The sequence below is a fragment of the Passer montanus genome, unplaced genomic scaffold, assembly GCF_014805655.1.
Source record: "Passer montanus isolate IOZ18808 unplaced genomic scaffold, ASM1480565v1 scaffold89, whole genome shotgun sequence".
Classification (NCBI taxonomy): Eukaryota; Metazoa; Chordata; class Aves; order Passeriformes; family Passeridae; genus Passer; species Passer montanus.
This window is the reverse complement of record NW_024374256.1, coordinates 926585-950574: the sequence shown is the minus strand read 5'-3', so window position 1 is coordinate 950574 and position 23990 is coordinate 926585. Positions and strand designations below refer to the sequence as shown.

The window sequence follows — 23990 nt, the reverse complement described above, 5'->3', positions numbered from 1 at the left end:
CACGAGCTAGGGAAAGATTTACAACTATGCCTGAACAAATTCTATTCAGCAACAATTACATTTGCAAAGCTGCCTTTCCAAAGTAACCCGAGCTTTTAGACCCTGTGAACGTGCCCAGGGCCAGGATGGTGCTGGGATTTAATGCAGGACAGGGAGATGGGGAGGGATCCACGTTAAAAATTGTCTTTAATGCTCAGCCATTAGTCAGAGGCTAAAAGCAGCGAGCTGTGGCTTCCCAGACAGAGGATCAGCCAGGATGGGAGCCAGGAGTGCCAGGGTTTGCTCCTGTTCCACTTGTGCCATGGCATTTCCCTGGGAAGCTTTCCTGGTTTTGGGAAAATCCTGCAGCTCCTGAGCCACTCCTTGCAGGCTGACCTTTGGGAGGATGCTGTTTGTTTGCTCCGTGATTTTGAACCTTTCCCTGGGAGCTCAGGAGAAACACGTGATCCTGAGGATGGAAAGGAAGGATGAAGCATTCTCCTCTCGGAGTGCTGAGCTGTGCCAGCCCTGAGTGCAGCCTGGCCATGGCAACCACACCTTGGTACACGGGAGCATGAGGAGAGCTCAGCTGGAGCTCTGGAGCACGGCTGGAGCAGCCTGCCTTGGTGGGAGCTGTCCCTGCCATCACATGGACCTTAACTCCCAACCCAGAGCACTCCAGGATTCCTGAGGAGATCCTGGAGAACAAATCTTCCCTCAAGGGGCTGCCTGTTGCCTGTTCTGGGGCAGCTCCAGCTCCCTAGAGACTCCATTCCTCTCCCCCTGATCCCACTTGGCACAGAAGCATCAGGAACCAAACCCCTCTCATGGTGTGGATGTAAAAATATCTTTGTATGAATCACACACAGCCCCCGAACCCCAAAGCAGAGCAAAGACTTGAAAAGATTTGGTTAGAGTGTCTGATTTGAATGTTTCAATATATTCCAGCAAGAAAGTTTGGCTTTGACATCCCACCATGGGAACCCGAGCCTTCTTCCACCAAAGAGAGGAGGAGCAGAAGGAGGAGAGGAAACAGAGCTTGGAAATGACCTCCACAACCAGGAAAAAAAGGTTTAAAACCAGGTAAGTCCCAGAGTCAGGGACAAGCTGAGTCCATCAGGTGCACACAGAGCTTTCTACACCTACATGGATTTGTAGAATTCTGAGTTTGTGAAACAATGGAACATTATCTGGATTCTTTTCCATGAACCTGGCCCTGGAAGTGAGGAAGAGGAGACCTTCAGCCCCTCAGACCTATCGATAGCAGCTGCCCTTGCCTTGACCTCTGAAACAGCAAAGTAAGTCAGGAATTATTATTGTAACCCAAATATAACTATTGTGGGCAACATCACAGCTCTCTAGCAGGGTCACAGCTCCCAATTTATTCTGTTCAAAGCAAAAAGAGCAGGTTTAACCCAGAGGTTCTTCTTTTAAAAACACCAGGCCTCAACTAAAATGCAGGAAATTAAATGATGCTGCCATGTGATAATGAGGAACACTGCCCTGCTTACATGTAGGGGTGTGAGAGAAACCAGATTTTAAAGGAATAAATGGAAAACACTGACAGATTAATTAATGAATAGTAACAGATGGGACTCTCCCTCTTTCCCAGAAAATCTTAGGCTCTCTTTGATCCTTCTCCCAGCTTCCTCCCAGGATTAGAAGGGGCCAAACAGTGGGTCCCCATGGAAGCCTGATCTCTTCTGGGAGTGCTGGTTCCTGTGGGGGATAATTAATTCCCTGACATTCCTACCCACACTCCATCAGCTGGTGTTTCTGTCCTTACCACTCCTGATTTAACCAAAATGCTGTCAACAACAAAAAACACCCCTAAAAAAGAGAGAAAAAAGTTTTATCCTGACTTCTGTCAACTTTTATCATCATGTAGTTCCAGGGAGTACAATCTAAGAAGGGAAGCTGAGCTCCTGGAGCTGGAACAGAGGGGGCAGAAGAGGATTTGCTTTGGGAATGACATGGAGAAGATGGAAGAGGAGCTGCTGAGGATCTGCAGGCAGCTCCGAGTGAGGGCTGACCGCAGGGGCCTGCGCAGGAAGGTCAGAGCTGGCACCAGATGCCAACAGGGCTAAAACTGGGATCCCACACCAAAGCAGCTGTCAGGACAACCCCAAATCCCTCCAACGAAAGGCTTTGCACCCCTGCCACTGAAACATTACCACAGGTCCCTCGTGTCAGAGAATTTGTGTAAGAGTGTCGTTGTGTTCACAGATCCCAGATGAGGGAAGAGATGAACCTGACTCTGTATTTCTTAGAATGCTGATTTATTACATTATGATATTATATTGTATTTAAAATGCTATGCTAAAAGAATAGAAGAAAGGACTTCCGGCAATCAGATAGTTATTGTTTCCATTTCTTTTCCTGAGGCTTCTCAGAAGACCCTAGCAATGAAAGCATGGCAGTTTGCAGTGGCTGACCCGTGTCTCCCTGGCACAGGCTCTGCACCAGGCCTGCCTGCAGAAGGAGCTGCTGGAGCTGCGTGCGGGCCGGGCGCCGCTGCTCTGGATCCCGCTGCGGGCACACGCCGTCTGGGAGAGCATGGATGTCACCCTGGCATGCACCACCCTGGGGGTCCCCGTGCCACAGGCCACCTGGTATGGCACTGCCAGCCCGGCCTCGGCCACGGGCACGCGGCAGTGACAGCCTGTCCTGCCACGGGGAGGGAGGGAGAGCTGCAGGGGGGACAGAAAACACCTCGGTGTCCAGAGGGGTTGGACCAGCAGGGACATGGGGGCCTGGGGGCAGTGACAGTCCTGTGGGATCCTCCTGGGACAGGGCTGATCCTCCTGGGACAGGGCTGGTGCTCATGGAGGTGTCCCTGGACAGTCCCCTGGGATCCTCCTGGGACAGGGCTGATCCTCCTGGGACAGGGCTGGTGCTCAGGGAGGTTTCCCTGGACAGTCCCATGGGATCCTCCTGGGACAGGGCTGGTGCTCATGGAGGTGTCCCTGGACAGTCCCGTGGGATCCTCCTGGGACAGGGCTGATCCTCCTGGGACAGGGCTGATCCTCCTGGGACAGGGCTGGTGCTCATGGAGGTTTCCCTGTTTCCTTTGCTCTTCCCGCAGGCAGATTTGGGATTTAAGTCTCAAAAAGCAGAACTTCCTTTCAGCACTAAGTCACCACAAACAAGCCCCAACAAGGCCTGGCTGCCTTGGACACCATGAGAGTTTCAGCATTAAACTGCTGCTGCTTCTACAGTTTGTAAAATACAACACAGCTGTCACTTCCTCCCTTTGCGTATTAACCAACCTCAGGGGGAGAGTGTTAGGACTGGGCCTGAGTGCAGCACGCTCCATAAACACCAGAAATAAATGAAAGACCACCTCAAAAGCCCAATTTGCAAAGAGTATTTCAGTCAGTTTGAGGTGATTGGCCATTCCTCCTCTGGAAGGTTTAAGTGTGCAAACATTTGCATTACTAATGACTCGTGGGCAGCAGCTCTGCCACTGTGGGAGCTCTGCACTCCTGTGTCCTTCCAGAACGACCTCTCTGAATTATTCAGAGGGCAAAGAGGATCTGAACCTCCCACACATCCCTGGGAACACAAGGAAGAGACATCTGTGAACTCACTCACAGGGGCTGCAGGGCAGGGGACGTGAAGCCAAGGCTGAGCAGCCACACAGCAGCACGGAGGGCTCTGGGTTTCACTGCCACACTGGCTGGGTTTGAAGAGGGAGATCTGGAAAAGAGGGAATTTGTTGTGGTGGGAATTGTGTCTGCTCCTCTTTCCTTGGTGGTTGATGTGGGTCCTTCCCTAAGAGCACGTTTCCTTCTTTTCCACCAGGTATAAAAATGGAATCCCCATCGATCCCCGCCGAGCCCCAGCAGGAAAATACAAGATCAAAAATCAATTTGGGATGCTGACCCTGCACATCAGCAGGTAATGGCTGTGCCCTTGGCTGAGCTGCTTTTTCAGCTGAGTGAGACCTGCTCGCCCTAAATTCCCAGTCTGTGTGTGATAAACAAACCAAGTCATTCTTCTGGAATCTGACCTTGCCTGCCTTTAGGCTGTTGTGTTTGAGCTAAACCTTGGCCAATCTCCACAGCAGTTCACAAGGTTTAAAAGATCTGTGAAAAATAAACCAAAACCAAACAAAATTTAATGGCTTCATTTACCTGTGCTCTTCTTTTTTATGTATCAGCAACATTTTTTCCTTGGGGTAAGGAATGCACACTAAGCACTTCATGAGCAGACAAAAAAATGTGATTTGGGATGGATCAGTGTAATTAGAACAACATTAGTTCTGAACAATGAGTTATCAGTGACAGACAAATGCAAATCTTCAGTGCAATCAAGTGTTCCACGGGCCTTTTGCTTCTTCAGTACTTAAAATGGTTTCTTTCTGGGTCTCTAGAGAAAAAATTGACTACAAACTACCAGAAATCCTTGTAATTGAAAGGAAAAGCAGCTTCTGGATGAAAAGCAAACACCCCTGGGACTAAAGGGGTACCCCTTTGAATGTGTTCTGTGAAATTTGAAGGAGAGAATTAATTTTTTTTCAGATGTTCCATGGAAGATTCTGCTGAGTACAGTGTGGAGGTAAAGAATCAGTATGGTGAAGCTTATTCCTTTGCTACAGTGCTTGTCAGGAGTAAGTACAAATATTCCTTTGGGTTTCAACTTTCCAGTACTGCAGGGTCTTCCAAACATTTTCATTCCTTGATGGGCACACACAGGCACTTGGAAAAGGACAGAACAGCTCCTGTTCCTTGAGTCACTTCTGGGCCCAGCCAAAGGTTTTCCTTTCAGATTCCACATGGACACAGCTGTCCTTTCACTGGGATAAAATTGTACTAAATTTAGGTGCTTGTTTCTTCTGGCCTGCTATGAAACAGCCCCACAGTGGGACTCAGCGTGCTCACAGAGTCTGCTAAAGATAAGGCAGAAATGGCAAGAACTGTGGCTCTCAGTGGGACCTCTTAGTGCATTATTGCAGGGAATGCCACATTTTTCCCTGAAATCAGTAACTACCAAAGGCAAATGCAAGGTTTTCCTCTTGGATTTGTGCAGTTCTTAAAATAACTGGCACAGGCTCCACAGATACACACTGTGCACAGCCAAAGGCAGACGTGGGGAAGGAAGTAAATAAACCACCAGCACTTAAAAAGGGAAATAATCTCAAGCTTTAGGAAATATGCAGAGCAGTCTCACAGGATCACAGTTTAGCTGTTCATATTTCATCTATTTCTACCTAAATTACAATTCTGTAATACAAAGCATGGACAGAGCAGACTTGCAGGGCTGAAGACAATTACACCCTTTAGAGGGACTGACAGAGCCCTCTGCCATGGGCTGTGTTATTATTTTCAAATGCCATATTTTGATCTGGATCCTGTCTGGGATGCAGATCCCTGAAGGAGACTGTAACTCCAGGACTGTAAAAGCAGGCTATTATCACACCTTTCAGGTCCTTTAATTAAACAGTGCCAGCATAACTGGAAACATGCAGCAGGCATATTCTAAAAGGACAGGTACACCAGCCCAGAAAACCTTCATCTGCATCCTTCCCAGATCCCTAAATTCCCCCTACCCTAATGCAGGAAGAGTTACCAGGAGGTTCTCACAGTGTGGCCACAACAGGAGCTGCCCTTTGCCACAAAGCAGCAGCCTGAAGGCAAAATTCCATCCAATAATAACCTGCTCCTCTGATTCCCTGGGGGATCTGTAGGATCAGAGCAGGATGAGGATGGAACAGGGGCTGTGGGGCTGGCTGACAGCTCTCCTCCCCTCACCTCTGAGTGCCTGTTAACCTGCTCCTCACCAGGGACTGCAGAGCACTGCAGACACTGCTCCTCCCCCAGAGCCATCCCAGTGACCCGAGTCCTCCTTCTGCAATCTGCATTTACTGCTCTGAAAACAGAGATTCCAGCCAGGCCTTAATCCTGCCTCCACTGGAAACACTCCTGGTGCCCAGGCAGGCCATGGCATCTCCTGCCCTGGCCCTGGCTGCCCCAGTGCCAGGGGAGGGTCCCTGGGACCCACTCTCCCTTTCCCTGAGGCATCCTGAGGGTCTCACAGGGCTGTTTCACCTCCAGGGTTTGTATTTCCCTCCCTCACTCCTCATTTTTTGGTCTGCTACTGCCAAAGGTCTCACAGGGCTGTTTCACCTCCAGGGTTTGTATTTCCCTCCTCTCCAGTGGTCACACTCACTCCTCATTTTTCGGTCTGCTACTGCCAAGCCTCACCACTGGAAGCACAGGCTTTATTTTATGGGCACTGGCTGTAACTCGAGAGAAAAGCACCTCAGTTTCATGCTAAGTGCATCAGTTGTGGGGTTTCAGCTCTAAATGATTTCACGTTGGGCTGTGATGCCAAGAGGCCAGAGCAGGGGGAGGACTGGGACACCTGCAGAGAATCCAGCAGATCTGGGGACATCCTTCCCTGAGCTCCAGGAGCTGCCTCTGTCTCAGACAAACATCCCTTCCTTTGGTTCAACCCTGAAGTCCCAGTCTCTGGTCGTTTCCAAGAATCCCCTCTGGGAACACTGTTAAAACCCAGGGGATTGCTTTTATTCAAATCTTTATTTCATTTGGCTTTAACTTGCCTGCTTGAAAGGCAGAAGGCAAAGTGACCAAGCCCTCCTTAGCTCTGAGTTACTGAGTGCACGTGAGCATGTGGAGCAGGGCTGCTTCCCTGGAACAGTCATGGGAACAATTTCCTCTGCAGCCACATCCCCAGAGGCTTGGAGCTTGTGAAGGGCATCAGCTGTCCAATGAATTGAACTTTTAGCCCATAATGACACTCAAAAGGTTTAAATGAAGGGCTGGTTTGAGGGAAAAACAGTTTGCTGAGCATCACTGGGTGTTATTAAGTTAATAAGAAAAAAACTCCATGAGATTTGCTAAATGTGTTTTCCTCTTCTCTTATAGAATATTACGGAAAGGAGTCAGGATTTGATTCAGAAATATACAAAAGTGAGTAAATCATGGATGTTACTATTAATTATTTTTATAGCCTGATGCAATTTGATTCTTTTTTTCCCTGAGAGCTTTTCCTGTCAGCCTGACTGCACATGCAAAGTGTGCAAGGCTCACTCTAAATATATGACAATAAAAATACCACAGGAGGAAGCTCTGGAAGGCTTTTTGTCATGCTGACTTTCATTCCACAGGATCCCTTCTGGCCAGAGAGGCAGATTTTGCTTTTCCACTGAAACCCTTATTTGCAAGAGAAAAGGAGCCTTTCACCCTCTCCTGCTACTTCTCCTCTGATTTACTGGACCACCAACGAGGCATCACCTGGTTCAGAGATGGTTTGTAGGCAACAGCTGAGTTCATGTGCATTTACCTCTGGGGTGTCCCACTGGAATTCACAGCTGTGATTGAATGTACACAGAAAAAAAAAGAAAATCATTAAAATCCAGGATTCCTGAGCTGTTCTCAGCTCTGCTCAAGCTGCAGATGTTACTATTTAATGTTTGTCTTCTCCCTGTTTGTAAAGGATTGATACCATTGAAATGTTTTGGAGGTAATGACATTCCTGTTCATAAGAACATTTGAAGAGCTTAGTTTGAAAAGAGCCTGGGGTTCTCCAGTGAGCAAAACTTCTGGATACTCTGTGTTGTTCTGCTTGGCTCTTTCTGGGGATCGGAGTCCATGGCTGAAATTTGGAGGCACAAAAATAATCCAGGAATGTCTTAGAGATCCCTCATCTCATTCTGTGCTTTTTCAGGCATGTGGAAATAAATATTGCCACTCCTAGGCAGGCAGATCCAGGTGAATTTCCTTGCCCCTTCTCTGCTGCACAGGGGAGCTGCTGCAGGACTCGGAAGGTCGGGAGCTGCGGTCCCAGGAGCGTGAGGCCTCTCTGACAGTGCTGTGTGCCCACAAGGAGGACGAGGGCTTCTACACCATCCGTGTCCCCTCGCTGCACGGACACAAGGAGCAGAGCACCTACGTGTTTGTTAGAGGTACCTGCAGATCTCCTTTCCTGAGGCCCTCCAGAAAGGAATTCCCTCCCCTCACACACAAGGAAACAGCTCCTAATTTTTTGTGTGTGGATACAATCATCACAATGACCAAATCTTATTTTCGCTGGTGATTTCAGTGTTAGAAAATTGTGTTACTGGGATAGGCCCTTAGATGCCTAAAATTAAGTTACTCAATGAAAATTCTAGGAGAGAAAAGACCAGAGCCTACCCACCCTGAGCTGGTGTTTTGCAGATGCTGCAGCACTGACAGCTGGGGCCCCAGGATCCCCCCTGAACGTGAGATGCCACGATGTGAACAAAGACTGCCTGATCCTTTCCTGGGTGCCACCCAGCGATGATGGAGGGAGCCCCATCCTGGGATACCTCATTGAAAGGTCTGTAAGGCACCACCCTGGAGCCAAGCACCCCCATCGGATGGTGGCAGTAGGAGAAAGGAGCCCGTGGCTGTGTGTCCTTGCAGGTGTGAGGCTGGCTCAGAGCAGTGGCTGCAGTGCAGTGCCCAGCCTGTGAAGGGCTGCAGGTGCCCCGTGCTGGGCCTGGCTCAGGGACACACCTACCAGTTCCGGGTCAAGGCTGTCAACAAGGCTGGCAGCAGCCACCCTTCAAGGGCCAGTGACCCTGTCACCACCCAGGACCCCAGCAGGGACAAGAGAGTGACAGGTGGGTACCAACGCCAGGACAATCTGCTCCCTCGGGACCACGGGAGGCTGCAGGAATGACTGAGTGCAGATTGTCCAGATCCTCCCCATTCCCAAAAATGTCTTTGCTGAGCCCATCTCGGGAGCATTCTGAACAGAAAAAGCTCAAAGTACCATTGTTTGTGACATAAAATGTCTGTAATTGTGCACAGAACCAACGAGCCAGTCCTGGGTTCTGTCCTTGTCCCCAGGCTCCTCCTGTGGGTGGGTAACCCTGCCCTGTTTGTCATTGCAGTGATCCCATACGACCAGGGCAGGACCATAGAAATATCCAAGGATGACCTGGAGGGTGAGTTCAAATTGCCTCAAAGTGTTTGTCTCCTTCTTTATATTGAAGAATCTTCATTTATAGTGGGAGAACAGAATCCATTGAAAAATAATTTTTATTTTCCTGCCACATTATCACTGAAGCCTTTTCTGCCTTCCCATAGGACACATTAAAATTCCCCTGCCACCCACCAATGTTCATGCAAGTGAAGTCAGAGAAGATTATGTGGCTTTAGCCTGGGATGAACCAGATCCAAGAGGCAGAGAGCCACTGAATTATTATGTGGAAAAGGTAAGAAAATAATACCATGCAGGAGGGGAGCTGCAGAGAAGAACCATTTCTTTCTCAGGTGAGCCAAGGCACAGGTGAGGCCATTCCCAGTTAGGAACTGGGGAGATCCAGCCTCAAACCCAGCTGGTTCAGCCTCCTCCAGCCCCACAGGCGCCCTGAGCCATGGCCCTGACTCTCAAGGACTAACAAGGAATGGACAAGGAATTTTAACACCACAGAACAGTGGCACAATTCTAACAGGAAGAACTGTTCCAGCCCTGAAAGGTGGAAAAGCTGTGAAGAACTGCACAATACCTCACTGTCCTGTTCCCTACTAATCACTCTGTTTGTTAATGAGTATCTTCTGCAATCTCCCTTCCTGCATCCTTACATCTAACCTCTGTAGCAAAGGGGCCCTCTGCTGCCAAGGGTGAAAAGTGTGGGTACATCCACAAGAAATACATAATTCATGGCTTTGGTTTGTGTTTTGTTTGGAGCTTTTTAAAATTCCTTTCCTACAAAGCGCGGCTTTGTTATTGGTCAGGAGGGTTTTGTGCTCATTTTCAGAGTTGTAAACCATCACATTTTTCATTGCAGCAACTCGTAGGCAGCAACTCCTGGCAAATGGTGAACCTGGAGACTCCAGCCAACTCGCCAAGATTTGCAGTCTTTGGTCTGGAGAAGGGAAAACCCTTCCGGTTCCGCGTGCGCTCCGTGAACAAGTTCGGGATCAGCGAGCCCTCGGTGCCCAGCGCGCCCGTCAGCGCCGGGGCACAGCCTGGTAACCCTGCCCTGCTGTGCCTGCTGTGCCTGCTGTGCCTGCTGTGCCTGCTGTGCCTGCTGTGCCTGCTGTGCCTGCTGTGCCTGCTGTGCCTGCTGTGCCTGCTGTGCCTGCTGTGCCTGCTGTGCCTGCTGTGCCTGCTGTGCCTGCTGTGCCTGCTGTGCCTGCTGTGCCTGCTGTGCCTGCTGTGCCTGCTGTGCCTGCTGTGCCTGCTGTGCCTGCTGTGCCTGCTGTGCCTGCTGTGCCTGCTGTGCCTGCTGTGCCTGCTGTGCCTGCTGTGCCTGCTGTGCCTGCTGTGCCTGCTGTGCCTGCTGTGCCTGCTGTGCCTGCTGTGCCTGCTGTGCCTGCTGTGCCTGCTGTGCCTGCTGTGCCTGCTGTGCCTGCTGTGCCTGCTGTGCCTGCTGTGCCTGCTGTGCCTGCTGTGCCTGCTGTGCCTGCTGTGCCTGCTGTGCCTGCTGTGCCTGCTGTGCCTGCTGTGCCTGCTGTGCCTGCTGTGCCTGCTGTGCCTGCTGTGCCTGCTGTGCCTGCTGTGCCTGCTGTGCCTGCTGTGCCTGCTGTGCCTGCTGTGCCTGCTGTGCCTGCTGTGCCTGCTGTGCCTGCTGTGCCTGCTGTGCCTGCTGTGCCTGCTGTGCCTGCTGTGCCTGCTGTGCCTGCTGTGCCTGCTGTGCCTGCTGTGCCTGCTGTGCCTGCTGTGCCTGCTGTGCCTGCTGTGCCTGCTGTGCCTGCTGTGCCTGCTGTGCCTGCTGTGCCTGCTGTGCCTGCTGTGCCTGCTGTGCCTGCTGTGCCTGCTGTGCCTGCTGTGCCTGCTGTGCCTGCTGTGCCTGCTGTGCCTGCTGTGCCTGCTGTGCCTGCTGTGCCTGCTGTGCCTGCTGTGCCTGCTGTGCCTGCTGTGCCTGCTGTGCCCTGCACCAGCCCTGCACCAGCCCTGCCCACAGGGATGCAGGAATCAGGGGATCCCTGCCCACGCTCCCCTCTGAACTGTGTGCTCTATGGTTACACAGCAGTACTTTGATAGGAGGAAATCTCTTGAAGCACTAAATCCTTCTTTAATTGCTTTGCAGTTGGTGAGGGCAGTGTTAATCTGAGCAAGCAGTGAGCAGGGAATTACATTTAATGAAGTAGGAACAGTTGAAGCCTGTGTTTAATCCAAGGATGCTCCCAGCATGGTGTGAGGGAGGTGACAGCGTGGAAGGAATGACAGGAGGCTGCAGCAGCCGGGGCTGGGGGCTCAGCCAGGACAGCAGCCTCTGCAGAGCTGCTTTGCCTTGTTTTCTCCCGGGACTGAGCTGACAGAAGGAGGACCACAGGCTCACGTTGGTGTTTCTCTTCTGCAGAGGGATGAGCACTGACTTTATTTGTGTATTGTCCCACACTGAAGCTGCTCCTCAGGGTTCGCTCATAGATGGAAATGCAGAGTGAAGCAGGTCCCAGTTCAGGGGCAATCAAAAGATGAGCTTTGCTTCTCCTCTGCTTCAGAGAGGTTGTGTGGGGTATCTGCAGACATCAGTGGGAGAGGAAGAAGTCATCTGGCAAACCCAAGCACAAAACAGACCCTGCAGAGTGGGCCCCTGTCTGTGGCATTCTGCTCTAATTCCACTGAATCCCAGAATGGTTTGGGTTGGAAGGGACTCAAAGCTCATCCATAGGCAGGGACCTCCCACTGTCCCAGACTGCTCCAGCCCCATCCAAGCTGGCCTTGGGCACTTCCAGGGATAGGGCAGCCACAGCTTCCCTGGGCAACAATCTGAAATTGGTGCTCTGGAAAAGGTGAATAGATCAAACAGGCCAACTCATTTATAAAAGTTAGGGCTTTTTGAAATTATAGCTTTTAACCCTCACCACTTTTATCTGTGTTGTTTGTTTGTCTCTTCCCTTTTTCAGCTCCTCCACCTCCACCATCTCAGGTTTTGGCCTTCAGGGACACCAAGACATCTGTTGTTGTGCAGTGGGACAAGCCCAGGGATGGCCTGGAGCCCCTTGGCTACTACATCTACTGCCGGGAGACGGGCACGGAGCAGTGGCAAACAGTCAACAACAAGCCAGTGACAGGCAACGAGTGAGTGCAGCTCCTCTGCCCCGCTGAGCCGTGCCAGGGGCCCAACCTGCATTCTTCTCTTTCTGCCTGGAGTCGTGTTTCAGATATAAAAAGAACTTCCTTCAGTCCCCACGCACAGGCTGGCAGGCACACCGACACGGGGCCTCTTGGAGGGGGCAGGATTGCTCCAAGCCCCAGCCAAGGCTGTGTGCTCTCCATGGGCTGGGCTGCACAGCCCCACGGAGCCTGGGGCACCAGCAGAACCACATTCCAGGGTCTGCCTGTTTTCCACTAGAGTAAGTCGGTGTCAGTCACATGCAGGATTTACAGGCACTCTCCAGCTGGGAGGGTCACGTGTCAAGCAGCAAAAGTCCATTAAAAAGTCCTGTTTATCTCCCTGCCCATGGTGATTCCTCTCCATCTGATCCATACCCACTGTGAGTTATCAGAAAAAGTCCATTAAAAAGTCCTGTTTATCTCCCTGCCCATGGTGATTCCTCTCCATCTGATCCATACCCACTGTGAGTTATCAGAAAAAGTCCATTAAAAAGTCCTGTTTATCTCCCTGCCCATGGTGATTCCTCTCCATCTGATCCATACCCACTGTGAGTTATCTGGAGCCATTTCATGTGACGCATTAATTTGTAGTAACGAATAATGATTTTGCAAGAACTTAGCCCTATTAAGTTTTGTTGCTGTCTGTTCCAGCACTGTTTACCTGTGCACAGGCAAACGCAAACGTATTAATTTGCTCTCCCAGATTTACTGTTCCTGGGCTGCAGCCTGGAAAAGAATATGTGTTTTGTGTGAAATCTGTCAGTGATGCAGGACTGAGTGAGAGCTCACCAGAAACAGATCCCATCGTTGTCAGGCCAGCAATCGGTGAGTAGTGAGCAAATGAAACCCCTCCAACCCATCTGTCAGGCACAGCCACCACTGCCTGCTGTGGTGACAGTGGCTGAGAAACAAAACAAAAGGGAACTCATTTTCTTGTGCCCTGCAGCTTCTGCCATCAATTACACTTGCCAAGCGTGGACAGAGTTAATTAATTAGCATTTTGGCCTAGCAGTGTGTTACATTTGTGGTGCTAATTTGGCTCTGGATACAAGCGACCATTTTAAGTGCTCAGTTATTAGATGTCTGGAAATCAACATTGGGAATTTCCCAGGGAAATTAGAAAATCCTACAACCACACCATCCAGGACCCAACCTTCCACGTTCCCCTTTTTATCAACCCACTGCTCCCATCTTTTCTGCCACACAAACCATAAAGCACCAGGCAAGGGAGCTCCTGAGACACAGCCAAGGCTTTTGCTGTGACTCCCAACTGAGAACGTGGACACTGTGCTGACCCTGCTGCTCTGTCTGTCCCTCTGTGCCCAGCCTGTCCCTTGGCCCCTCGTGACTTTGTGCTGCTGCACTGTGGCAAGACTGAGATGACCATTGGCTGGAAAGCCCCGAAGCACAAAGGAGGAACAAAGATCCTGGGATATTTCCTGGACCAGCACGAGCACTCCGAGCCCGACTGGCACGAAGTCAACACTCGGCCGATTCCTCGGCGCGTTTGCACGGTATCCACGTGGGGCACAGCTGGCAACAGCTGCACCAAGGGTGAGCTGGGCTTTTTCTGCTTCTCCAGTGTCCTGCTGAACTGACCACGTCTGCCCTTCTGCACCCCAAGGTCAGCAGCCTGCAGGAGGGGCACCTGTACGGGTTCCGTGGCCGTGCCATGAACAGGGCTGGAGTTGGGGAAGTGTCCGAGCCCAGTGACTTGTTCAGATGTGAGGAATGGACAATGCCAGAGCCAGGTATCCCTCACGTAAAACCATCCAGGAAAATGTCACCAGCTGGATTTGTTATCTCCTCCCCCTTCCAAGGGGTTTCTACCATAGAAATGGTTGCTGCCAGGACAGAAAAGCACAAAACACTTCCATGGCTGTTCTGATGCAGGGTGTTATTCCTGCAGTACACAGATAGAGCACCCAGGTATTTTTAATAATATTGTTTCCAGAGAATGAAGGATCGGGAGCTAAACTCTAAATCCCCTTTTCTTTACACCACAGCAAATACCATGAAGGCAGCTGGTTATGCTATTTCATAAACCACCCCTACAGACCCACCACTCAGCTGCTAGCTAAACTCTGCTCTCCGATCCCAACCCAACTGCAGTTTTCCCTGTTCCCTCTGTGCCAGGCCCTCCTCACGATGTCAGGTGCTCTGAGGTGAGGGACTGCTCCCTGCAGCTGCACTGGGAAGCTCCTCTGTACCTGGGGGCAGGACCAGTCACAGGCTACTTCATAGAGCTGTGTGAAGAAGGCTCAGAGGAGTGGAAGCAGATAAACAAGCAGCCCACAGCCACCACCCACATGAAGGTCTGTAGCTGCTCTCAGTGTCCACGTGCTGCTGGTGCCAGGCTGACATTAACTGCTGGCTGTGTTTGCTGCAGGTTTCAGACCTGGAAGCAGGGAAGTGCTACATTTTCCGAGTACGAGCACTGAACAAGGCGGGAGCTGGACCCCCTTCACTCCCCTCAGACCCTGTGGTGGCTAAAACCAAACCTGGTATGAAGCTAAAGCCATGAGACTGGGCCAGTCTGTAAATAAATGTATGATCTGGGTGGAAAGCAGCATCAGCTACTTGTTTCACAGCAAGAAACACCCCCAGTAAAACAATGATGAACAAATCAAGCTGCCCAAATTAATTAGCTCTGACTGTGCTCTGTGTGGTTTGGTTTTGGGGGCTGTTTTGAGTTAGATGTGCAGAAGCTCAACCCTGACCTCCTTTGGTAAGGAATGTTTTGTGGGTTTTCCACTCATCCAGGCACAAATGAAATTGAACTTGGGGTGGATGAAGAGGGTTTCATTTACATGGCCTTTGAAGCTCCTGAAAAGAATGACTCCTCTGAATTTATCTGGTCAAAGGACTATGAGGGACCTCCAGATCCTGAGCGAGTGCAGATTGAAGAGAAAGGCAATAGGTGAGTATCTAATGCACACTGAGAAAATGAACTGGTGAGCAAACAACACATGAAGCACCAAGAAAAACCTGAAGCCAGGTGTTTTCCTGTCCTTTCCTCGATTCCTAGCCCTGGAGTCCATGAGAGGGACTGGTCAGTGCAATGTGGGGAGCAGCTGCCATCCTATGCCAAATATCTTTACCTCGCTCCTCAGTGGCATTTATAAATTCCAATGAATTCTACATTTCCTGCTCTGGGTGTATCAAATTCTGTTACAGGAGATATCATTTCTGAGGAAAATATATATTTTTGCTATAATTCTTTTTACTTCTAGATCAAAACTGATACTGAAAGAGCCCTCAGAAAAGGACCTGGGTGTGTATTCAGTGGAGGTCACGGATGTAGATGATGATATCTCTGCCAGCTGCACTTTAACAAAAGAAGGTAAAAACTGATAATTGCCAACAACAAAAAACTAGTGTGCCCTCATTTTCTAATCTTAGATGTTTAGAGGAAAGCTTCTTGCAGAAGAATAGCAAGTGACTAATGTCACTTAATGGTATCACTAAAAAGATGTTTCCCATTCCTTGAAGGCCCAAGGGCAGTTTCTTTTACAGCCCCTAAGGAAAGATTCTGTGCTTCTGCAAAGCCATTTTTCCACTGCAGTTCAGATTTCACATTTGGCTACACTGTCACAGTGATTTATAACTTTAGCACGCTCCCAATGCTTTATTCAGACATAACCAACAATTCCCTTCACCACCTTCTCTAGTCCTCCCCATTATTGAATGTTTTATCTTCTCTTTGACATAAACTATCAACAAATTAAATTAAATTGATACCATTAATTTGTTTTGGCTGAGAGTTGACTTTCAATTCTCTGCATTTCAGATCTGGACAAGTTATTGAAACGCAGCCACGAAATCAGGAACCCACGTAAGTTGAAGCAGCAAAAAGCCACGAGCAGGGGCCAGCCTGGGAAAAGGGAACCAGCAGAGCCCCGGCTGGGCCAGACCCTGTGGTGGGCCTGTGATTGCCCTGCTGGCTGTCTCTGTTGCCAGTGATCAAGCTGGTATCTGGCTGGAACGTGGATGTTCTGGAGAAAGGGGAAGTGAGGCTGTGGCTGGAGGTGGAGAAGCTGTCCCCAAGGGCTGAGCTGCACCTGATCTTCAATGCCAAGGAGCTCAGCAGTACCCCGGTAGGTTTCATTCTGCATTTCACCTCGACTTGCTTCCCCACTGCTGAACATGGCACGGTCCCAGTTTTCTGAATTCCCGTCGGATATTTTGATGGGGATTTGGAACTGAATACAGGCAAATCTCCTGAATTCTAGGAGCAGATGGGAGTGATTTATTTCTCAGTCCAAAGCACTGGAAATAACCCCGTGTGTTACAGCACCCTCCAACCTCCTCAAACATCCACAAAAATGTTCAGGCCTCCTCCTTGTCCTCCCATATCAAATTAATATTAGAACATTTAAAAATTCTTGGAATGAGGGGAGCAGAGGGGAGAACAGTTGAGAATGAAGCACAAATATAAATCATGGGCTGTCAGCTCAGTGCAGAGCAGCAATGCCCAGATTACAACCAGGACCCCCAGAACAAAGGACAGGTGGAGGCCAGAGCAGTTCAGAGCTGTCAGTGCCCTCTTGGGGGGGTTAAATCAACATGTAACAAGTTTATCCAAGGCTTTATCTCTTCTAAAATCTGTCTCCTCTCCACTGGAGAGCTGACAGGGATCTGCACAATTTATCAGGCTGGTTGGAAGGACAATATTTGCTCAGAGCAAAGGGGCAGTGAGGCAGAATGATGATGTTTGTGTTGAGGCACCTGCACTCTCAGGTGCAGGAGCTCAGTGGTACCTGCACCTCAGCAAGAGGGGGAGATATTCCTCAGATATTCCTCATCCTGGCCAAATATGGAACTGCACAGCAGAGATTATAACAATTCCACGCCACTGAAAATCACAGATATTCTGGTTCAGCTCTGTAATGCCCATGCAGGAAGGATGGTTTGGGTTAGGTGGTTTTACAGAACTTTCTCTCTGCTGGAAACAATTCTACTGTTCCTACACACAAAAATAACAGATGAATCCCACAGCCTGGCACAGCACAGTGCTCTGCCTTCCTCATCCTGTAAAATGAGGGGAGTTTATAAGGAAACAGGTCCAAAACAACTGCAATATCTGCTGTGCCAGGAGCAGTTCCACTGTGGAAATCTCTTCAGTTTATCCTTTGTTTTACACAGACACACAAAATCAACTTTGTCAAAGAGAAAGGCCTCGTGGAACTGATAATCCAGGATTTCTGTGCTGATGACAAAGGGGTGTACACAGCCCAGCTCAAAGATGGGAAAGCCAAAGGTCAATTCACCCTTGCTCTCATAGATGAATGTAAGTGAAATTCAGGATCAAATATAGACTGCCATGCTCAGTGGAAACTTTGTGAGGAACTCAAGGCCCCAAAGTATTTCCAACAGTTCTAATGGCACACTGGGAATGGGGAGAGCAAATTTTAGCCCAGATTTAAAGTCCAGGAATCATTTAAGAAATGATCTGAATCTCTCTTTATCATAAATTAAAGCTTTTAGTCTTATAAATAGGTGCTTGATGATAAAAGCAGGCTGCTGAAGTGGAATGCTTAGTTCTTCCTTCCAAATGTTTCACATATTAGCTTGCAGTGACCTGTGCCTTGGCAGCAGAGTGGAGAGTGTGTAGTCATTTATCAGGGCAGGATCAGGCTGGAAATTCAGTGCATTTAGCAGCTGGTTCACTGCACTAAAGGTAATAAAGAAAGTGTCAACTACACTCCAGGACAAGGAGGAAATATCTCTGTTGTAGAGGAAATATCCCGTGATGGGGCGTTGTTGACTCTGTCCTTTGCTGTTCCATAGCTTTTGCTAAAGTGGCAGAAGAAGCTGAAGCAAAACGGAGACAATGGAAGAAGAAGCAGGGTAAGGTCAGCCAAAGGCTCAGGACTTCTCAGAATGAGGCCAGGAGGGCAAAACCCAAGTGAATTCATTTCACTTCAGCATCTTTTTAAACACATTAGTTAAGCTGATTAAGACACTAGGATGACTCCTTGTTTTCAGACACTTTGCCCTGCCCTTAAAAATCAAAATCATGAGCTGATTTTAGACAAGCTAGGCAGATTTATCAGTGGAGATCTTCTGCATCAGTGCTGTGGCACTGAACACTTTCAAACTCTGAAAATTGTCCAACCTGAATACTCATTCTGTAATTAAGATCCACTTGTAAAAAACAGGATTTCTAGCTAAGTTTGTAAAGATCCATGCATTCCACTTTCACCTCCCACCTTATATTGATGAAGAAAGTTTATAAAACAATTTCATTGGGAAAATATTACAACTGGAAAGGTGATTCCCTCCTGGAGAGGATAAAAATATTCACTTGTTAGTGACTGTGACAGCACATTATAAATCCAGTCTCCTTCTCGGCTTCAGAGCTGCCCAGAATGGGATGAAAGGATCTAAAGTAATTTATTTCAGTTTCCCTCCTGCTCCCTGGAAACTCGGAATTCCCAGGTGCACTGCGGGAATCCAGCACTAGATGGAAGCATTCCCGCAGGAAACACGGCAAAGGCACCACCAGAGAGATTTCATTTCTTTTTCAGGTCCACATTTCATAGAGAACCTGACGTGGAAAGTTTTGGAGAGCTGTGAAGTGCTCCTCACCTGCAAGGTAACAGAATTCCTTCAGCGTTGAATTTTAGGGGCAATTTTCAGAGGATACCAGCAGTGCTCGTGCCAATGCTTTGCTGCAGTGACAGTAAGGAGATGGTTTCTTTTGGGCAGAAATTTTAACAAAGAAGGGAAATTCTCAGGTTCTGGAGTAATGTAAGTGATGATTCATATTAGGACATCCAAGAATTAAGAAATCAAATGGATTTTGACTTCTTAATGTTGACTTCAAACAGGCAACAAACCTGAGGAAGGACACCAACTTCCAGTGGTTCTTCAATCACAAGGCACGAGCTGGGGGAGTGTTTGATCCACAGACTGGGATGGGAACTCTGCAGATCCCCCAGGTGAAACATCAAACAGCTCAGGGGTCCACAGGAAAATGGCAAAAAATGTGGGCTGATCTTATTCCTATTCCACGTGGGTTTGGGGTATTGCCCGGGAGTGAAAGAAACGCTGAGAAAAGCAAAAGAGAAGAAACTTTTCATGGTACAGTCAGGTTCTGAATCTGAGTTCTAGTGGAGTTCATGGCAGGGGGTTGGACCTAAAGCATCTTTAAGGTCCCTTCCAACCCAAACCAGGCTGTGATATGAAGATCCTAAGAAGAAATAAGATGTTTTTAGCAGTGGGTGGCTGTTCCAAGTTTAACACATCCTGAGAGGCTGAAAAGAGCTGGTTTCACACAGGGACTGAGGCAAAAGCTGAGCTGCTGACCCCCCAAAACCAACAGCTTCTGAACCAGACCCCCTATCCTTTCACAGGAGGTTTTGGGACAAATTGATCTTTTTTTCCCCCCTCATTTCTGCTCAGTGCAACCAAATTCATTGGGAAGGAAGAAGACAATCTCAGCTTTTCCCCCTTTTCCAAATCCTGCCCTGTTTCAGTGATGTGGGAAGTTTCTCTGGGAGGGGTGTTGTTTGCTTTGGGGCTCGTTTGGGTTATTTTAATCAATCTTACACATGCACACACTGTTTGGTAGGTAACCAAGGCAGACGAGGGCCTGTACAAGGCAGTGGTTTCAGATCACCGAGGAGAGGACTCCACCCAGCTGGACCTCACAAAAGGAGGTAGGAGAACCTTGGATCACACAGTAAGACACATTCACACCCCTGCCCTGAGTTCATTTTGGATTTAAAACCAAATATCCTCTCTTTCAATGAAACCTCCACTCCTGTGTGCTTTTATAGGAGTTAAAACCCACACAAAAAAGTTACTGGCTAAATGTAAAGAGTTTCCTGCCCTACATGCTGATGTCATTTCCATCTGCAGTCATTTCTCAAGCCAGGACTGCATCATAAATTCTGCCAAGCCCCACAGATAAAAGCTCAGGGATGTTTCAGTCACTTCAGCCCAGAATCAATCAGAAGGTTCTGCTGCCAAGATTAAATGCTGCCCCGACCTCTGGAATCCATCACTTAAACCTGGTACATAAATCTCCTGCCTGGGAGGTACGTGGTGAGTGGGAAGGAAGATAGGAGCATCTAAATTTAGTAAGAAATGCCCAGCATCTGAAAACAAATGAATCAGAGGCAAAACCTCCATTCCCAGTGAGCTCTGCCACAGAAAAAGACAGCAAATACCCCGTGGATAGAGAACATCCTAACCACAGTGAAATGAATTGGCAGATTGGATGTGGTTTGCTAGGATTTGTGTTTATAGACGCTTCCATTTTGTCTTTCAGCCTTTGAGGAGCTTCTGAAGGAGCTGTGCAGGATCAGTGGTATGTATGATTTGTGTTTATAGACACTTCCATTTTGTCTTTCAGCCTTTGAGGAGCTTCTGAAGGAGCTGTGCAGGATCAGTGGTATGTCAGCTCTCAGCACCAGAGCAGAGGGGACAGCTGGGGTGGCACAGCTGCCCCTGGGTGTGGAACAAGCCCAGCACCACCCCTCCTGCCCCTTTGGCAGGGATTTTGTTCTGGAACAGGTAAATCTGGGCATTCCTCCTCAATTTCAGTCTTTCCCTTCCACCACCAGCTCTTTCTGCCACTCCTCTGAAAATCCAGCCCACTGAGGAAGGCATCAAAATCTACACAGATGTCAAGTACTACACAGACTACATGAAAACCACCTGGTACCACAAGTAAGTCCCAAAAAAGTACTTGCAAAGCTTCTGGAGCACTGCTCCTTGTAACTGTTTATCCAAAATTAAACATTTGGGTCTGAGCCCATACATTTTTCAGGCAACTGTGGATTTGTCTGAGTGAGGGCTGAAATCCACAGTTCACTCCCATCCTGGAACATGTCTGGGAATTCCAGAATGGAAAGTCATGTTATTTTTATCGTAGCATTGCAGAAATATTTATAAGTGATCATCTTTCCTAGAATAATAATGATGCTGCACTTATGATACTGCTCAGTTACAGCCTCCTTGGTTACAGACAGAATTTTTTCAAACACTTTATTTTTACCACTTCATGTTTTCCTAAACCATTCTCTTCCCCCACTCTGAATAAAAAATATTCCCAAAATTACAAAATTCTTCCCAAACACTAATTTAGCCTCATACTGTCTTCCTAAATAGAGAGCTGGTGTTTTATTAGATACCACCTACACATGTAGATAAGGAAGTGAACTTTTAATAACATTCAAGGACTAAATACTTACAAATATTCAACATCTATAAGGGACTTAATCCTTTAAATAAGAACTAGGAGGTCTTTTGTAGAGTTTATGAAGCTTTGGCAAACTGCCTCAAAGTACAGCCCCGTGGGATTTCGCCTCTCCATTAAATAAATCCTGACTCCCACTAGAAAGAAGTGATTTCTGCTAAATATGACTGAAATGACATCACTTGCTTCCTCAGGGAGAAACAGCTGGAAAGCCGTGACAGGATGAGAGCTGGCAGCACCATGAACCAGATCTGGCTGCACATCCTGGAGCCCCAGGAGGCTGATAAGGGCAAATACACCCTGGAGATGTTCGATGGGAGCAGCTCCCACAAACTGTCCACAGACCTGTCTGGGCAAGGTGAGCTGAGGCACCCCTGAGCTGCCTCCCAGGAGCCCTCCAAAGCTGGGCAGGGATTCCTGTCTCCCTGCTGGAGCTGGAGCTGATTTCCATGTGGAATCCATGTGGAACTGGGCTAGGGAGGACAGGGAAGAGCCCACAGAAGCACGAGGAGAGGGGAAGTGTGCAGGAGAAAGGATTGAAGCCTTTAGGGAGCCTTGGCATTGCTGGGGAAAGGATGAGAAGGGGGCAGCTGCTCCTGGGATGTGTCCAGTTCCTCCCCTGGACAAGAGCTCACAGGTGGCATCTTGGAAAAGAGAACTTCCAGGTTTACAAAGGCTTTTCCAAACTGTTGAGAGGTTTTTTCCTCCTCAGAACTTCTCTTTGGGAAGAGAGAACTCAGTCCCACTTATTTCAGCAGTACACAAACAGAGCTGTGGTTCCTTAAGGCAGGGACAGATAGCACCTAGAGGGTTCTCTTTGGGAAGAGAGAACTCAGTCCCACTTATTTCAGCAGTACACAGAGCTGTGGTTCCTTAAGGCAGGGCCAGATAGCATCTAGAGGATAATTACATTTATCCATGTAGTCCCAGCACTGGTAACAACAACATAATGCTAAATCTACTGAGTCAAATGAAAACAAAAGGCAACTTTCCCTAAAACCTTTCATTCCTGCAGCTTTCGAAGATGCCCTGGCTGAGCACAGGAGGCTAAAGTAAGTTCCTGCCTAAATATTTTCACAGCTAAATCTATTTTGAGTCTCACACTCTAAATTGTTAACATAATGGCTAATAAACAAAACCACAATCATTTTCTCTCCCTTTCAGGGAAGCAGCAATAGCAGAGAAGCGTAAGTAAACGAATCTCTTCCCTTCAGTGAAACAAAGCCAAGTTTGCTGATAAGAAAAACGAAAAGGTTCTATTTGTTCATTCCCAGGTCGTGCCAGAGTCGTTCAAGGTCTGCCAGATGTTGCCACCATCATGGAGGACAAGGTAATATTGAGTAACTCCTTAATTGTCCTTGCACAGACACAGAAGGATCCTTGTTTTACCCTCCTGTGCACTGCCAGCAGCTCTTCTGAGCTGCTGCTCTGCCAGAGGTGGAAGTGGTGCCCTCCTGGGTCACCTTCACAGATCCTTTCTCCCCTTTCACAGCACTGGACTCTGAAGGCCTTTAGATGTTGGGCCTGATTCTCCCATCAGCCCAACTCCCTGCTTTCATTTCTGAGTCACATTCCCCTCTACTGAGCAAAACAAAACCCCTGCAAAGTAACTGCAGTGCCTGTTTCAGTGGCACCTCACAGCACTGGGAGCTATAAAAGACAGAGACAAATACGAGTCAGGCCCAGGGAATTCAGGCAGGTTAATCCTGATTGTACTGGAGGATATCAGGAAAAGGAATATCAGATATCAATGGTGGAATGTCAGCAAATGGGAATGTGAGAACTGATTTTTATTGTGTTTAATTTAAAAGAGGTGTGGATGTGGCACTTGGGGACAAGGTTCAGTGGTGGCCTTGGCAGGGCTGGGTTAAGAGCTGGCCTCAATTTTAAAGGTTTTTTCCAAGCTAAATGATGCTGTGATTCTGTGAAGTGAATTTCCCTGTACATTTACAGCTCCACAATCCATTTCTGTTCTCTGTTTCACCACAGACCCTGTGCTTAACCTGTTGTGTGTCTGGAGACCCCTACCCAGAGATCAGCTGGTTCAAAAACGAGAAGGCCATCGTGTTTAAGGACAGATACAAGATGGATGTGAAGGGCTCAGTGGTCACCATCACCATAGAGAGAGTCTGCAATGAAGACACAGGAAAATACAGCATCTATGTCAAGAATAAATATGGGTCTGAAATAGGGCAGGTCACTATCAGTGTCTATAAACACGGGGAGATCCCAGTAGCAACAGAGCAGGAAGTCCCAGCTGGGATTACCATGAAAAAGCCTAAATGAATTCATTGTCTCCTTGAGTTTGAGAGGAATTTAACTCCTTCAGATGCCTTTCGGTGTCTCTGTGTTTATTTTAGCAATATTTCAGTGTTTTGGCAGTTGTTAGAGAACAATTCTGTGTGTGTGTGTGTGTGTGTGCACACGTGTGTACACTGCATGTTCACCTTCCAGACAGACTCTCTCCTGGTAAATCTGTGTGGGAAATACCAGAGGATCCACACGTGAGGCTTTCAGTGGGGATTTTTGTATTAAATCACTACATGTAACAGATTTTCTTGTAGCCTGTGTGTGTGTCATTAAACTCAACCCCTTGGTGACATCTCTGCTTTGAGTCCATCCATGATGAAATCACTCCACCTGTGGGTGCATGGGAAGTCAGGACATGCTCCACACATAAAAGTGACCCTGCACATCAGGAATTCTCACAGGGAAATGTAATTACAAATCTGGCTTTCTGTGT

The 23990-nt window shown here is 48.4% G+C and overlaps 1 protein-coding gene across 1 annotated transcript; it reads left to right on the top strand.

The window, feature by feature from the left end:
* The first annotated feature begins 946 nt into the window (after positions 1-946).
* MYOM3 (myomesin 3) lies at positions 947-23847 on the top strand. Its single transcript, XM_039733714.1, has 36 exons — positions 947-1062; positions 1203-1277; positions 1868-2033; positions 2434-2591; positions 3784-3879; positions 4503-4591; positions 6870-6914; positions 7112-7252; positions 7748-7909; positions 8163-8304; positions 8391-8590; positions 8864-8917; positions 9060-9187; positions 9764-9947; positions 11829-12003; positions 12743-12864; positions 13366-13553; positions 13664-13790; positions 14176-14354; positions 14429-14543; positions 14803-14959; positions 15273-15382; positions 15830-15874; positions 16000-16136; positions 17185-17329; positions 17830-17889; positions 18570-18637; positions 18873-18983; positions 19616-19703; positions 20318-20356; positions 20613-20718; positions 21442-21605; positions 22263-22299; positions 22412-22434; positions 22522-22577; positions 23237-23847. Exons 1-36 carry the CDS (start codon positions 956-958, stop codon positions 23531-23533), a joined length of 4296 nt encoding a protein of 1431 aa, XP_039589648.1. The 5' UTR covers positions 947-955; the 3' UTR covers positions 23534-23847.
* Positions 23848-23990: the final 143 nt, after the last annotated feature.